Source organism: Zea mays, chromosome 10 (genome assembly GCF_902167145.1).
Source record: "Zea mays cultivar B73 chromosome 10, Zm-B73-REFERENCE-NAM-5.0, whole genome shotgun sequence".
In the NCBI taxonomy this organism is placed as follows: Eukaryota; Viridiplantae; Streptophyta; class Magnoliopsida; order Poales; family Poaceae; genus Zea; species Zea mays.
The window spans coordinates 83,409,119-83,426,620 of NC_050105.1; the positions used below are offsets into that span (position 1 = coordinate 83,409,119).

Here is a 17,502-nt window from a genome sequence, read left to right on the forward strand (position 1 = left end):
CTTAAGGTTTTTACGCTCCAACCTGGAGATGCGTCCACCAGTGAACAACATGCTGGATTTTTTTTGCAGTGTACCGAATTGCTTAAATACCTACACCGAATTGTATAAATACATACACCGTGTAGTATAATTAGTATAAGTATATATCATAAACTAATTCTAATGTGTTTAGCTGAATGGTTGTTGGAGGGATTTTATATTTCTGAAGCAAATTAAACATTAAATACAATTTTTTGTTTCTATGCATGTAATTCATTTCCTTTCATTACACATTTTTTTCATCATAAATTCGTGTGCATGCAGCTGGTAACAGATTTTTATGCAGTATACTGAATTGCATAATTAGCTACACAATGTAGCATAGTTAGTCTCAGTATATATCATAAAATGGTCCTTACGCGTCTAGCTGCATGGCTGTTGCAGCGATCCTAAATTTATGGAGGAAATAAAGCATTTAAAAATAGAAACCGTCACACATATTTTTCCTAAATTTACGCGCATGCATTGGATCGTGTTTGACTCTTCCTTTTTTTTGCGCTAACAGACGTGGGGCAGGTGGTGCACCCGACAGCCTGGTTGGGGCGCGCTGGGTTGAACCAGGTTGCAGGGATGATCGACCTGGGTATATATATATATATATAGGGCAGGTATAACGGGAGCCCTGGGCTTCCAATAGTTAAAGGAAACCTAGGTCGACTACCCCTACAAACTGGTTCAACCCAGCGCACCGACTGGACCAGGCTGTCGGTTGCACCACCCGCGCTTACGTCTGTGCGCGCAAAAAAGGAATGCATGCATGAGTCAAACACGTCCCCTTGCATGCGCATAAATTTAGGAAAGATATGTGTGACAGTTTCTATTTTTAAATGCTTTATTTCCTCCATAAATTTAGGATCGCTGCAACAGTCATGCAACTAGACTCGTACGGACCATTTTATGATATATACTGCTACTAAATATGCTACCCTGTGTAGATAATTATGCAATTCAGTATACTGCGTAAAAATCTGTTACCAGCTGCATGCACACGAATTTATGATGAAAATAATGTGCAATGAAAGGAAATGAATTGCACACATAGAAACAAAAAATCGTATTTAATGTTTTATTTCCTTCATCAATATAGGATCCCTCCAACAGCCATACAACTAAACACATTAGATCTAGTTTATGATATATATTGATATAAATTATACTACATGGTGTAGCTATTTATGCAATTCGTTACACTGCGTAAAAAAATCTGGCATGTTGTTCACCGGTGGACGCATCTCCGGGTTGGAGCGTAATAACCTTAAGTTTTGAGCATAAAATCCTTCAATTATAAGCGTAAATACGGAGGCAATGTGAGAGGTTGATAGCTCTAGTAAGTTGTTATTACGATCCTATTTTTATGGCAGATCCGAAAAATATGGCAGCCGCATGCATGCGGTTATATAGATCCAAAAATTATGGCAAAATGCATGCATGAGTCAAACACGTTCACTTGCATGCGCGTAAATTTAGGAAAGATATGTGTGGCAGTTTCTATTTTAAATGCTTTATTTCCTCCATAAATTTAGGATCGTTGCAACAACCATGCAGCTAGACTCGTAATGACCATTTTATGATATATACTGATACTAAATATGCCATAGTGTGTAGATAATTATGCAATTCGGTATACTGCGTAAAAATATGTTACCAACTGCATGCACATGAATTTATGATGGAAAGAATATGCAACGAAAGGAAATGAATTGCATGCATAGAAACAAAAAATCGCATTTAATGTTTTATTTTCTTCATAAATATAGGAGCCCTCCAACGGCCATGCAGCTAACATTAGAACTAGTTTATGATATATACTGATACAAATTATACTACACGGTGTAGGTATTTATGCAATTCGTTACACTGCGTAAAAAATCTGGCATGTTGTTCACTGGTAGACGCATCTCCGGGTGGAGCGTAAAAACCTTAAGTTTTGAGCATAAAATCCCTCAATTATAAGCGTAAATACCGAGTCAATGTGAGATGTTGATAGCTCTAGTATGTTGTTATTACTATCCTATTTTTATGCAGATCCGAAAACATGGCAGCCGCTTGCATGTGGTTTCTATTTTTATATAGATACAAAAATTATGGCAAAAATCGTGGGAGTTTCCATTGCATGTGCGCAAATTACGAACAACATAAATCAAGAAATTGTCTTTCCAATGTGCATGCAGTAAACTGATATACGAACTCCGTGTTTAAGCATAAAATCGTACAGTTTTTGTCGTAAATAATACATGTGGTAGGCATAAAACACAATAATCGAAAAGAAAACTGTGTCGGATCGGAGGATGTCACGCGCGATCAACGTTGCGCGCATCTCGGGCCTTCCGTGACGCCGCTCGCTCGAACATCGCGCTTCATGCGTCGCCGTCGCTACTCGCACGTCGACGGGCGTCGCTTGCTCGCCGGCCTTGGAAGTGCCGCCTCCTCAGGACCTCGGGGACGCCGCCGCTTGCCCGCACAAGGGCCCCGCTGTCGCTCGCCCTCTGGATCGGGGAGCCGCCGCGACCGACCTGGGAACCGCCGCCACTACTCCGGATCGAGGAACCTCCGCCACCGCGCATCGAGGTCATGGAGTTGCGGCCACCGGCTGGAGGTCCACCGCCGCGCACGCTCTGGGGCAACCGCCGTCGTCGCACGCGGCATCGCTAATGAATCGGGGTGGAGCATAAAAAACTGAACCCTAGCACTCCGGATCCTGTTTTATAGACGTCCGGATGTGGTCCGGCTCGACCGGATTGCACCGTCCGACCTGGGCTTCCTCTTGTTATTGGAAGCCCAGGGCTCCTAATATATAAACTATATATATATATACACACACACTTCTGTGTTTTGCTTTCTTAAGAGATCATGTTTGGCGGCGTAGAGATATAGAAGAGATGAGCATAAGAACTCCTTTATGGAATTAGAGACATCAGGAACAGAAATACATCAACGTGAGATTAGGAAGCCAAATAGCGGCACATACCGGGAACTGATTTGAAGCTCTGAGCGCACCAAGTTGAGGAAGCACCACAAATCAACTCATTTACATTATTTTACTTTTTGGTATTCTCGACATCGGTACATATGGAAGTGGTAGCAAACATCCAAGTAACCACTCTGGTCTTAGATGGCTTTGGAGACAATGGACAAAGATGGAGTCATTTGTCACCCTTTATACTCAGTCCAGATATACTACTAGCATGGATATATTGCTAGGATTAATTTTGATGGTGTTTATGTGTGCATGCGTGAGTTAATTAGTTAGCCATGTTGTTTGCTCGTTGTGTACGTGAGTGCGTACATGACGAGCGAGTCCAGGGAGAGAGGGAGCCAGCGTTGTGTTGTCGGCCATGGCGTTCGACGCCAGTCGAGTCATGTGCTAGATCTCTGCCAAGGTACAGTAAAAATAGTCTCCACGATGTTCGTCGCCGCCTATCTATGTCCAATATTCATCTTCCACCTCTAGCTAGCCGATGTGTTTCTGTTTCTGTTTTTTTTGTGAGGCCTGTGTTCCAACATAATATTAGATTATTTTACTTTCTTTAATGTTATTAAATGTGTTGCATAATGTGAGGAACTGGAACATAGCGATCCTAACGATGTAAAAAGATTTAATCTTTTTTGAGAAAAAATAATCAGCCAAAGATGCACACATAGTTTAGTTCAACTGAAGAGAGACCAATATATGACGACTGATGTTGTCTCACATAGAGCTGTCTTACACAAATCCTATTGATGAAGGAAGTATCGATCGAAGAAGGATTCAAAGTTATGCATGTCACTTTTCACTAACTCCAAGTGATGGGCTTCATCTTTTGCACGTCATCGTAAATTTATCGTCACGATTTAGCTGTTTCTAACTTAGTGGAGTAGCAAACTTCCAAATCTCATTGTATTGCCGGTCCAATATTCAGAAGCCAAGAGCTATTCTTGGACAATCAGTTTGTTCAATCAATATGGAATCAGACTATCCGTAACTGTTTTCTCTAAATTTTTCTCGTATATCACTTTTTTGCGTCACATCATCAACAATTTATCCCCTATTTTTTTTATCCCTGCAGCGGTCCCCCTAAATACTCTCTCTATACCCCCACTACAACCATAAAATATCATTTCTTATACCTACTTTTCACCTACTATCAATTTTTCATTTACTAACAATTACTCGTGGGCCCACTGCTATAGGAATGAACAGTGCTTGAGGAAGTGAACAGTGCAACACTACCTGCAGAGGAAGAGAGAAGGGGGCCGGCGCATAAGGGGGCCTGTAGGGGGCAGCGCTATGGGCGTGAGGCGCCCCCTGTAGCCGCCATGAGGGGGCTAGCTCGGGGTGACCACTGCAGCCAGCCTCATAGGTGTTGGGTTTACAACGCACGACCCAAGTTGAATATGAATTGTTGTACGAATTGAGAGGCATCTGAATGGTTACAAGGCATCACTGGATTCAGCAAAACAAACTACAGAGGTGCAGGAACGTTAATACAAGGAGTTCAAATTTAATTTTTTGCATTCCATATGTAGAATCGTAAACGGAATCTAAAATAAAATTTAGGACTCGGTCTGATGCAAACTGTGTTAAAAGGATTCCAACACCAAACCATTATGTATGATACACACACATACTTGAACATTATGTAGCATGCTTCCTGCTTCATATTTCTATTTTGTTTTTGTGAGACAAGCTGTTTGGCAGCGAAGAGATTTAGAAGATGAGCATAAGAACTTTGTGGAATTAGAGACATGAGGAACACAAATACAACAACACTAGATTAGGAACCCAAATAGTGCCACATGCTGGGAATCGATTTGAAGCTCTGAGCGTACCAAGTTGGGGAAGCACCACAAATCAACTAATTTACATTATTTTATATTTGGGTATTCTCAACATCGGTACATGTGGAAGTGGCAGCAAACATCCAAGTAACAACTCTGATCTTCCTTCACACTCAGCTGAGACATACTATTAGCCTGCATCAAATGTACTACTAGCCTACTAGATTATTTTTTTCGTTAATGTTATTAAATATGTTACATAATGTGAGGAACTGAAACATAGCAATCCTAACGATGTAAGAGATTTTAATCTTTTTTTGAGAAAAAAATAATCGGCAAAAGATTCATACATAGAACAGGGATTAATATATGATGACTGATGTTGTCTCATAAAGAGTTGTCTTACACAAACCCTATTGGAGGAAGTACTGGTCAAAGAAGGATTCAAAGTTATGCCTGTCACTTTTCACTAACTCCAATTGATTGACTTCATTTTTATCACGTTATCGTCAATTTGTCAAAACGATTTTGTTGTTTCTACCTAGTGGAGTAGCAAACTTCCAAACCTCATTGTAGTCGACCCAATATTCAGAAGCCAAGAGCTATTCTTGGACAAGCAATTTGATCAATCAATATGGAACCAAAGGTGTGGGTTTACAAGTAGTTTGATCAATTAATATGGACAAGCAGTTTGATGGATAAATATGGAAATTGTTGCAGTTGAGCGACCCGAGGCATCTTCTCTCTTCATATTCAATTTATTTTTCGATGGCTTCAAGGTTTTCAATTTCTTGGTCAAGAATCAATCTCGTAGCGGCGGGTTTAAGACTTTCCTCTTCTCCCTCCTTCGGTCAGTGACTTCGGAGGGCTAAACAGTATCATGTTGTCCATGGTCTTCTCGATAGATTACAACTGGTATTTCCGGTCTCTTCGGAGGCATGAATATTGTAGTGGTTCGTGAGTTTACTGAAGGTGGACGCCAAATGTTGGTCACCTGTTAAAGCTCCTGAAAGGGACCATAACAGGGAACACGGTTAAAACGATAATGTCTTCTCCCCTTGCCAATAAACATGAGAGGGCAAGAGAAGAATGGTGTAAACAATGAAAAAGGTAGATGAATGGCTAAGATGTAAAGGAAGCATTTAGGGAAATAAGATAATATTCATCCGTCTTTCTTATTACACAAAACAGATTACAACAATACCTTGGTACCAACCATGGGATGCCCGAAGATGAATACAAGAGAAAGGTTATGAAGGTTAAATGCTTTGAAGGTAGCGAGGGTACATGAATAGTCCTGTGATCTCCTTTGCATGAATGTTGTCCACCTATTTATAGGGACTCAACGCTATACAACTTTGTATATGTTGAGTTTGTGATCCAAATTCTGAAGAAGGTGGTCAAGTTGGCGAGCGAAGCGGAGGCTTGTCGTCGGGAGGCTGGGGCCGGAGCCGGAGCCCAGGGACGCCTGAAGGGTGCGGGGGGCTTCGCCCCCCGCGGTACGGATCGTTCCCTACTCACCTTAGGGTTTTGCCTCTATAAATACACTTGTAATCCGCAGGAGACCGTCACCTCATTGTAAATCTCCTACGATCTGTAACCACCCGAAAAATATTGATATTGTAGCTGGCCGACGCCTGTGGTTTTTCCCCCTTCGCTTTTGAGAGGTTTTCCACGTTAAATCTGTGTATTCTCTGTGTTTGATCTACTTTGTGTCGTATTGATTCATAGCAGTTTAAAATTACATCGATACAACGAATCCCTTACATAAGGACTATACCGTCACTGAAAGCGAAAGGGCCTCTAGCTGAGTTGGTTAGGTGGTCTGAGTAACACTCATGTCCTGAGTTCGAATCCCAGTGGGACCGAATTTCAGGCTAAGGTTAAAAAAGTTCACGCATTGGTTACCCTGGTTGTATGCATATGAGATAGACTGTCCGATGGGGGGCGGATCCTCGTGTAGGGGATGGGAGGGATCGAAGGACGAGTAAAGATCTGGCCGAACGGACCCTCATACTGCACGAGGGGCAACTTTCGTGACCTTTCTCGGTCGGGGTTCCGATTGAACTTTTTCTTAATATAAACCCGTGGGAGCGGTATTTCCCCCGAGTTTTTTTACAATCCCTGGAGAGTATTTTTGTCTTCTCACTCAAAAGACATGTTCTACGGTCTCTCGTGAGCTCCCTCGTCTTTTTGACATTTGTAGTTAGCCCAAGTTTTATCCAAACGCTACTCTCCGAAGATGGCTTAGATGATGTGACAAGCTTCTCTTCATTCGTGCTGCTGAAATCTTACTTCTTCGCCAAACTTGCCGAAGCAGACGACCAAAGCTTGTACCATTTGGTTCCTGAAACAGACTCAAGACACTGGGATCTGCTACTTGAGGACCTTTGGCAAAGACTTCTCCCCAACAAAAATATTAAAATTATGAAAGTTTATGATTTTTTTTAAAAAATTATTTTTAAGACTTCGCAAACAACCTTGGATGGAGGGACACCTTAAACAAATGTTATAATGCTAGACTACATCTACAACTTTGCAGTTTAGACGATTTTCATTTAAAATTGTTTAGGGGGCGAGATAGATTCGCTAAAGTTGTTAATACTAGAGCAAATGTTAACGCAAGCTTGTGCGAGGCTTGAGATCTTAAGTTCGCACACACAACACGCATGTTTCACAAAAGAAATAGAAAAAAATGCATGGTTTCACGCTTGTGCCAGCGCTCCGCATAATAATGGCTGGAGCACATCGTGTGGGCTTGATGGGTTTTTGATATGGCACTCATCAGCACAGAGGATGGCTTCATCATGTGGGATGATACACAGTAATTAATTAACCAATGTGTACGATGAAATCATGGTAGGATTATTTGCTACCCTCCCTGTTGTTTCTCTTGAGGAGTAGGTGAAACCATTATGAAGGGCTGCCATGGAAAAATAAATACGTATCACGTCCTGATATATACTTGAACAGAACATGACAAGCTTGCTCGTTCATGTCTCCGTTGTGTACTCATAACAGATGGAACCTGTTTGAGGAGAGGAGAAGAGAAGAAATAATAGAATAGGAATGGGCCACGTCATATACTTCGGCAGACACAAGAACTCCTTGGAATTAGAGACGTCAGGAATCGAGATAAAGCTACACAAGAGTACACTGCTACCACATTTGTACCACTACCCACTTAAGATTAGGCTGGATCCAATGGAGATGGCACGGGCTGTAGAGGGCCGGTCGCTACCAATCGATCCGGTTTCAGTAAGGGCCAGTTTAGCGAGTCTATTAATGGGTCTACTGATCGGTCGGCTCGATCGATATCGATCATGTTAAAAACAAACCAATCGATATCGACCACTGCATTAGAGAAACTGGTCGGTACCAAGCTAACTCGGTTGGTAACACTAGTCAGTAATGACAATTTTTAGTGATATGTTATGTTCTGATTGGTCTACCCGTGCGCCACATTAGCTAGCTGTTTTTATTAACTATTTGAAGTCTACAGATATTTAAAATTCAAAAAAAAAACTATACTTTTGTTTATAAATTAGATTTTATTTATGGATTATGTAATTTTAATTTGGGTAATTGGTGCCATTGCCCCTGTTCTGGGTTCCAAATGTCTATTTGCCCTTGTGGTTTCGCCGTTTACACGTTTGCCCCTAACAGAGTTCTCCGTCTGCCCTTCTGTTACGTTCCGTTGCAATTTTCGAAATAACAAAAGAAATAATTACTGTAGAGACAAACATGCCCTTTACTTCCCAACCATACCTTGGGATGGCTCCCTGGCGGCGTCGGGCTAGCGGAGAGGCTGCGCGGTGGGGCGACCTTGAGCACGAGGCGGCGGCGACTCGAGATGCTGCATGGGCAGCCATGCTCGCGCGCGGGCGGCTGCTGGTTCCAGCGCGGGCAGGATCGCGTGGGCAGCCGGGATCCTGCGCGGACGGCTGCTGGTGGTACAGCGCGGGCAGGAGGCGGTCGCTGCTGGTTCCAACGTGGGCAGGTCGGCAAGAGGCAATGACCTTGAGCGCGACGCAGCAGGGCTCCACGGGCGGTGGCAACCTGCTCCACGCGACAACCTTGTCCACGCGGGTGGCCAACGGCTCCAAGGCGACGAGCAGATCCAAGGCGTGTGGCAGTGGCAGCGAGTGGTCCCTGAGCTGACATTGCGGAGTGCCGGGCAACGCCATGGAGAGCAGCAGGTATTGACATTGCAGAGTGCTACTTTGGTCAATTTGTCGTGTACTTTAACATGTTGTATATGTCGATTTGATGCATCCTTAACATGCCTTCTAGGTGGATCTGGTCCTATACATTTGGATTTGGATTTGGATTTGTTCATATGCTCATTAGGTATTAACCTTGTGTTGTGTAGGTAACAGCGCACTCCCTGCAACCTATTAACTTTAGAGCCTCATCGTAGTGCATGCTTTCAACAACTTGATACAGCCTCTCAACGTAGTGCTAGCGTTCAACCTGCTGAGTCACTTGAGGTGGCTAGTGATAGCAGTTATGACTCAGATGCTGCTGCTTCTGACATTAACTCTAAAATGGATGAGTCTAACTATGATGGTGATGATGTAATAAGCCTTGATGATGACGAGGACATTGAACCTACATTTTGTTATGATGTTGATCACCCATGTGTGTTGATGAAGGTGTGATCTATCCTGACGTAAATGCAGTCAAATCTGCATTAACACATCATTCAATCACAACTGACTATCATTTCCAGGCTATGAAGAAATACAGGAGCAGATTTAGAGCTAAGGTCGATATTGGACTCAGTTTCCAACAATGGCATTCAAGCATCAATGGGCAAAGGTCGATATTGGATACACACTTAAGAAGCCAAAGTTGATAGGTGTATCACGCAGTTCTAGCCGGGCGTGTCTCAGCAACAACGCCTCATGTCTGCTCTAGCTAGAAGAACTCCTTTAGAAAAGGGAACGTGCACCATGGACTAAGAAACCCCCTTGCAGTGTGTTTTTGTTTTCCTAACACTCATCCTATTCAATAGAAAAAACATTAAAGGTGCCGGCGTCTCGGACCCCGGGGGACCCTCGACCGGGCCGACCAGTGAATTTATCGCCGCGTGCCCCTGTCTAGATGGGTTGGCGCAAGATGGAACAGAAGGGGAAAATGTATTATCTCGCGCCGGGGGGTGCTCGTAGTAGGGGTTACAAGCGTTCGCGAGGGAGAGAGAGTGAGCCTGTTCGTTTGCTCGTCCCTCCGCGCGACCCCCTTCAGAAAGGCCCTGGACCTCCCTTTTATAGATGCAAGGAGAGGGTCCAGATGTACAATAGGGGGTGTAGCTATGCGCTAACATGTCCGGCAGAGGAGTGCCTTAGCCCTGTGTACATGCCAATGTGGCTGTCGGAGAAGTGCTTGAGCCTTGTGTACGAGATAACGTGGCCGTCGGAGGAGCGCCTGAGCCTTGTAGAAGCACAGCTGGCGGTGCGGCTGGGATCCTGCTGACGTCTCCTTGCTTCCGTAGGGGGCGGAGAACCACCGATGTCATGGGCGCACGCGGGGAACCATCATCACCCGTTTACCGGGGCGAGCCAGATGGGACGCCGGTCTTGTTCCCTTGTAGCCTGAGCTAGCTTAGGGGTAGGGTAATGATGTATCCCCTGTGGCGCGGTCGGTCCGAGCCCAAGGTCGGGCGAGGCGGAGGCTTCTCCTGAGGCCGAGACCGGGGTCGGGCGAGGACGCGATTCCTCCTGAGGCTGATGCTGAGGCCGAGCCCTGGGGTCGGGCGAGGCGGAGACCTCCTCCCGAGGCCGAGGCCTAGGTCGGGCGAGGCAGAGCTTCCTGTCGCGCCCGAGGCTGAACTTGCTGTTGTCAGCCTTGCCCGGGTGGCTGGCACAGTAGTCGGAGCGGTGTGAGCGGCGCTGTTTTCCTGTCAGATCGGTCAGTGGAAGGGCGAAGTGACTGCGGTCACTTCGACCTTGCCGACTGAGGCACGCGTGTCAGGATAAGGTGTCAGGCAATCCTCGCATTGAATGCGCCTGCGATACGGTCGGTTGGTGAGGCGATTTGGCCAAGGTTGCTTCTCGATGAAGCCTGCCCGAGCTGGGCCTCGAGCGAGCCGAGGGTGCGCCCGCTGCCTGAGGAGACCCTCGGGCGAGGCGTGAATTCGTCTGGGACTATAGTCCTGGCCTGAGGCCGGGCTCGGGCGAGATCGCGTCCCTTAGGTAGACGAAGCCTTGACCTGAACCGTGCCCATCAGTCTTTGCAGCTTATGATGATGGTGGTTACCAGCCGTGTTTAGGAGTGTTGGGGGTACCCCTAATTACGGTACCCGACAAAAGGTATTAGCTCCATAAATTTAAATATAATTAATAAAAACAAATAATACATCACATAAAATTAAATTATGCATTACGCATCAAAATTCATCGGGATCACGATCGAGGAGTCTTCTTCGATCCAAAGCTCGCAATGTGGTTTTTTTGTTACCTAGATTTCGTTTTCGTTTCGGTGCAACACACTCATCAGCAGTGATATCGTTACGGTATCCGACTAGTGAGTTGAGTGCAACGCCCTCATCGACAGTAAAAGTGGTTGGCAATTCTTCTTCTTGATAAACCTAATTGGCCTGTTCGTCTTCGAATTGATAACCAGCAGTGCAAAGAGTATGTAAATGTTCCCTAGTGTTTAGACATTTTTTCTCTCCCGCATACTCCTTCATGAAAAGCATACAATTATTTTTGCACACATCAATCTTTTCATAATCCATATCGAGAGCTTTGATAATTGTCTTTGAATGGTACATGTCTTTAGACAACTTATTGGGCTTTGGCAGCACATCTCCTAATAACTTTAAAATCTCATAGTAACCATTGTTCAAGAAAAAAATACTTAGACTTGATGGCCATGAGCCAGGTCACAAAAACGAGTATACTCACATCTGTGTATTGTGATGGAGTGGTGGCGAGAGGAGGGCTCGGCAGGGGTACGAAGCCGGACGAGGGTGGTGCGTCGTGACGGAGCAGCAGGGGGCACCAGACTTGGTCGTGGCGACGGCGGGGCTCGTGGCGGGGCTGTCGGTGGCGGGGCGCGGTGGGGCTCGGCGGCGCGGCGTGCGTACGTGCGACGTGGGTGAGATGTTAGAGAAGAGAGAAGAAAAAATGAGGCAGATGACGGTTTAAAAAGCCTTATTTTCGGTGGCCAGAGCAACAGCCGCAGAAAATAAGTCTATTTTCGGCGGTCGTAACGCCCTTAGTAGCGCAGAGGACTGGAGGGTGTCCTCCTTGAGCGCCCACCCACCATTGAGCGGCCTTGTCAGTATAGCCTGCCTAGCTGCGTGTGGGGTTGAAAATGGTCATATATAGCATCGTGAGAGCGGCCGAGCATGCCAGGAGCTAGCTGTGCTTGTCCACCCTGGGGTATTAAAAAGACACACACGTATCATACAAGGGAGATAAGATTGAAACCTTGAAATTAATATTGTAGGAACAAAACTCAACGCCAATGCTGAGCTCTAGCTACATATATAGGATGCAAGATCCAATATGCTAAAGAACCACATATTATTTGACATTACATTTGGAAGTATATATAAAAGGTATTCTATTCATGGAATTTATTGAACTCTTGTATATATAGTACGTAGTGGCATCTGATGCAACATTTAGTTTAGACAACTGCGATGAAAATAGTCAGAGCCAGTAGTACCTGCATAGAGAGAGAGAGAGAGAGAGAGAGAGAGAAGTGAGTAGAGGAAAACTATCATGTTGTCATGCATATGAGTTAGTGAAAAAAAGTTTTATTCTTTAATAATATAATAAGGAAGAAGAACGATGAATTTTAATATATGTGTGCACACTACCGGAATCAATAGCTTCGCCGAGTGCCGGAAGCACTCGGCGAAGCCCTAAAAACACTCGGCAAAGGCTTTGCCGAGTGTAACACTCGGCAAAGAAGGCTCGGCAAACAGTGCATCGGCAAAGACTTCTTTGCCGAGTACTTTTTCTCGGGCACTCGGCGAAGATCTTTGCCGAGTGTCAGGGAGCACTCGGCAAAGAAAAGCGACCGTTACGGCGCCGGTTGACGGAGACGGCGGCTTTGCCGAGTGTCACCGTTGACACTCGGCAACGAAGATATCTTTGCCGAGTGTCCTCCTGGCAGCACTCGGCAAAGCCGCCTTCTTTGCCGAGTGCCATTTGGGACACTCGGCAAAGAGCCCGCCAGGGAGGGTCCCCATGTCAGGCTCTTTGCTGAGTGTCCCAATTGGCACTCGGCAAAGACGACCTCTTTGCCGAGTGCCAGCGACATAACACTCGGCAAAGAACCTAAGCCGGTGCCCAGGTCTGTGCTCTTTGCCGAGTGTTTTGACCCAGACACTCGGCAAAGAGCCTCTTTGCCGAGTGTTACACTCGGCAAAGTGACCAGTATGTACCTTTTTTATTTGATTTTTGTTTTCCATCCACACAAACAGAAGATATCACATATATATCACATATATACATCACAGATATCATCACAGACATAAATAGCCAACACAAACATAAAACCGTGACCACAAACATAAATATCCATCACAAACATAAGTGTTCAACACAAGTATTAAACACAAACATAAGTCTCAAACGTCGCAAGCTCTCACATAAGTATCAAACAGAAACATAAGTATTATACATAAGTTGTGAAGTCTAAAACAACGACTCATGGAGGTGGGCGGTTTGGCCGGGGTTGCGTTGGGGTGAACCCTTCCGGAGGGTTGTTGGATGCCGCCCCAGATTGGCCCTGCACAAAGAAGAGATAGCATGTGTTATACCAGATGCATTACAAACATCTAACTACAATTTTGGTACTCACAGGAGTGTGGAAGAGAGTAGGGTCAACTGGGGGAACAATGGAGGTGGCGGAGCGATGCCCTGTGCGGCGCCAAGGCTCTGCATGTACTGGAACATCTCCGCCATCCTCTGATCAGCCGCCGCCCGCTCCGCCATTATCCTCGCCTCCATCTCTTCTAGTTGGGTCTGTAATATTACAAGCCAACGTTATAGTAACTCAAAGACTAGGTATATAACTAAAGGAAGGACGAGTTACAGAAGCACTAACCTCGAGTTGTGAAATGCGATGCTGTGAGCTGTCGTGCCGAGGTCGAATGGCTGGGCTCGAGCCAGTGCTCCTTGCTCTCACCTGAGACAGAGTGGGAGTGGAGGACGAGTCGATTGCCCCGTCGGCAATCCAGTACCGCCCATGTCTCTTGCCTCCTCCGACCCTCATGAGCACATCGGGGTCGATAGGCTCGGTGCTCGGATCATAGTCTGGGCCATGGACCTCCTGCGCCATGGCGGTGTAGTCATGGAGGCGGCTGTAGACGGCGGGGTTGGTGTAGGCCTCGGGCCCGTCATCCGGGTTGTAGGTGACGTCGGACGTCGCCTTACCCTTATGGGCCATAGCATAGGCCGAGAAGGTGGAACAAGGCCTGCCACCATGTGACGCCGACTGCAACGAAAACCAACGAGATAGTTAGAAATAATATCTAACTTAGTGCTATATATCGAAATAAAAAGGTGGCGTACCCATGCTTCGGCATATTGGCCCAGGCTCCGGTTGCCTTGGTGGTGCGAGGGCCCTTGCATCTGCAAACGCCGTTCCCGGCTAGCTGTGTGCACCTCGTCCCACTCAGCCGAACACCACCTATCCACCATCTGCTCCCAGCAGAGAGGATGTGCGGCGCACCAATGTGGAATCACCTGCAAAGTAAACACATAAAGTGCATATCAGAAGATAAAATAAAATTCATGCATGGAGTACTGGTACCAAACATGCATGACTTTACCTGCAGGTACTGCTCCCTGGTCAACGACATGGTTCGGGCTTGAGGTTTGGTCACCTTCTCCCCAAGGACGGAGCCGTGGTAGGTGATGATGGCCTGGATGCGGGCCTCATAGTGCATGTCCACGACGAGCTTCTTACAGCACGTGGTGGCCACCACATCCGCCCTAGCCTCGTATCCAGCATCGCATCTGAAGAAATCCTGCATACAAAAACGATGTATCCATACATTATTTCAAGAATTTGCAACGAATGCGACATATTTTATATTATACTAAGACTTACCCACAGCTCTTGCTTCACCCGCTCCGCCTTGTTATTGAATTCCCTGCCGTCCCGGTCTACTGCATCGGGGGCGACGGCGTAGTGGTCGAAGGTGAAGGCTGGGCCCGTCACTCCGGCGTACTCCACAAGTCCAGGGAAGTGTTCCCTGCACAGCAGGCCGAGGATGTTGTTGGGGGGGCGACGATGACCCCCAGCATAATCCAAAACCGTCCAAGACCTGTCCAAGTGATAAATAAAAAGTATTAGTTTATATTATGATTTTGAACACATAATATGAACAAGAATGAAGAACATAAAGTTACATACCTCTCCCCTTCCGGCCGAATCAACGGCCGTCTGTCCCGAAGTATGGGACGCGGCGGGAGACTCGCGGGGCCTCGCAGGTAGATGCTCCTCGAACTAGAGCCGCCTGAACCTGAGGCGTCCTGCTGCTGGTCGTCGTCGTCCTGCTGGTCGTCGTCGTCCTGAGGCGCTGGCTGCTGCTGCGCTGCCTGCTCTGCCTCATGCTGCTGCGCTGCCTGCTCTGCATCGTCCGCCGTCCTACTCCTCCTCCCCCTCCTCCTCCTCAGGAAACCGCCCACCATATTTGTCCAACAACCTGCAATTAAGAGTAAACAAATAAGCACATATAAAAAGATGTATTTAAAAACAGGTGCGAAATAAAAAGTCATATAGCATTACATCGATTAAAAATAATCTTCATATGTGTCGGGGTTAGCCGGATCAAAACTCTCATCATCACTATCAAGCATTTCAATCTCAACACCATCGGAAGACGCAACCTCATCATTGCCTTCAAGGATTACTAAGTCATTATCATTTTGCACCTCATCATCCTCCTCATCAACAACCATTTCAATATCTACGTCCATTCCGATAGCTTCTGTTAAGTCTATCTCAAATCGCCCTTCTAGCCCATCTTCTTGGAAGAACTCTCCATCATATGTGTCCGGGTCTAAGTTGTAATCTTCATCGTTAGGAACAGGTAACCTCCCATGCGGCGATACCTTATACACAACATCCCAACCCTTAAGATGTTCTTTCGTTTGACACGCATATGGGAGATAATACACTTGTGTGGCCTGTTGGGCCACGATATAGACATCGTCTCCTGCTAAGGTGGAATCTTGTCGAATTTCGACTATCCCAAGATTAGAATGTGTCCGTCTCGTCACTTGAGGGTCAAAACAATGACATTTGAATATCACTGGAGTAAGAGGTTTGGAACCATAAAAATTGAGCTCATATATTTCTTCAATTCGTCCAAAATAATCGACATTGTCAAGCCCCGGCGTAAAGACTCCAGAACACGTTGTTTTCCGATTGGGCCGACTTTGGTCGTAGTGTGTTGTGCGAAAACGGTATCCATTGACGTCATACCCAGAATATTTCTTGACCCTATAAGCAAAGCCGTTGGCTACTTGTCTCAACTCGGCACTCATAGACGGATCTCTTTGGCCCTGCAAGTATTCGCAAGTTAAAAGATGCTAAATTGAGTTCAAAGACGTATCTCTTTTACAAACTAAGCACGTACCTTACGTTTGAACCAGGAAATGAAATCGGGCAACCCATTTCGCGCACCCTTTCTAAGAAGAGCGTCATATTCCTGTGGAGTGGGGTCCCTTGATCGACGCCAGAATTCATGAAGAAATTGTTCCATGTATGGCGTCACCTCTTCAAGGTTGGTCAATACGTATAGCATGATATGTCGCCACTCGTCATGATTCAGGGTCTTGGTGGTCGAGCCACTTGCGCTTCCGAGTTGGCCTCGAAATATGCTAAGGTTCGATTCATTGTCGCCATCATTGTAACGAGGGGGTGGATTATGCACGCTCGGCAGTTTGTCACCATAATAAGTTGTTGTGAAGTTTGAGACCTCCTCTAGAATGTATGCCTCTGCAATGGAAGCCTCGATTTTGCATTTATTTCTACATTTCTTTCGAATAGTCTTTAGACATCTCTCGATTGGATAGCACCAACGTCCCTGCACGGGGCCCCCCATTCGTGCCTCATAGGGGAGATGAAGAATCAAATGCTGCATTGGATTGAAAAAGCCGGGTGGAAATATCTTCTCAAGCTTACACAGTAACACGGGGGCCAATCTTTCCAAGTCTGCAACAACGGTCCGAGACAACTCTTTTGCACAAAGCTGACGGAAGAAATAGCTCAACTCTGAAAGCGCTAGCCAGACATGCTCAGGGACATAGCCTCGAACCATCGCAGGAAGAATCCGTTCAATCCATATGTGGAAGTCATGACTCTTCATCCCTAAGACTCGCATAGTAGATAAGTTCACCCCCCTACTCAGGTTAGATGCATAACCATCAGGGGACATCAACATCTTGATCCACTGAAGTACTTCCTTCCTCTGGGCCCTGCTTAGGGCGAAATCGGCCTTAGGCCTTCTCCATGTCTTTCCGCCACTTGGCGGCTTCATCTCTAGTTTTGGTCTATCACATAACGCTGCTAGATCCACTCTTGCCTTCACATTATCCTTTGACTTATCAGGAATGTCCATAATTGTTGCCCACAGTGCCTCGGCAACATTCTTTTCAGTGTGCATCACGTCAATGTTGTGTGGAAGGAGCAGGTCGTCATAATAGGGGAGCCGAGTCAAGCCAGACTTATGTG

General features: G+C 45.9%; 1 protein-coding gene across 1 annotated transcript; it reads left to right on the plus strand.

The window, feature by feature from the left end:
• Window positions 1-8,354: 8,354 nt before the first annotated feature.
• Window positions 8,355-9,431, plus strand: LOC109943145 (uncharacterized). Its single transcript, XM_020545999.2, has 2 exons — window positions 8,355-8,996; window positions 9,170-9,431. The coding sequence occupies exons 1-2, from the start codon at window positions 8,658-8,660 to the stop codon at window positions 9,215-9,217; spliced, it is 387 nt and encodes a 128-aa protein (XP_020401588.1). The 5' UTR covers window positions 8,355-8,657; the 3' UTR covers window positions 9,218-9,431.
• The last annotated feature ends 8,071 nt before the right edge of the window (window positions 9,432-17,502 follow it).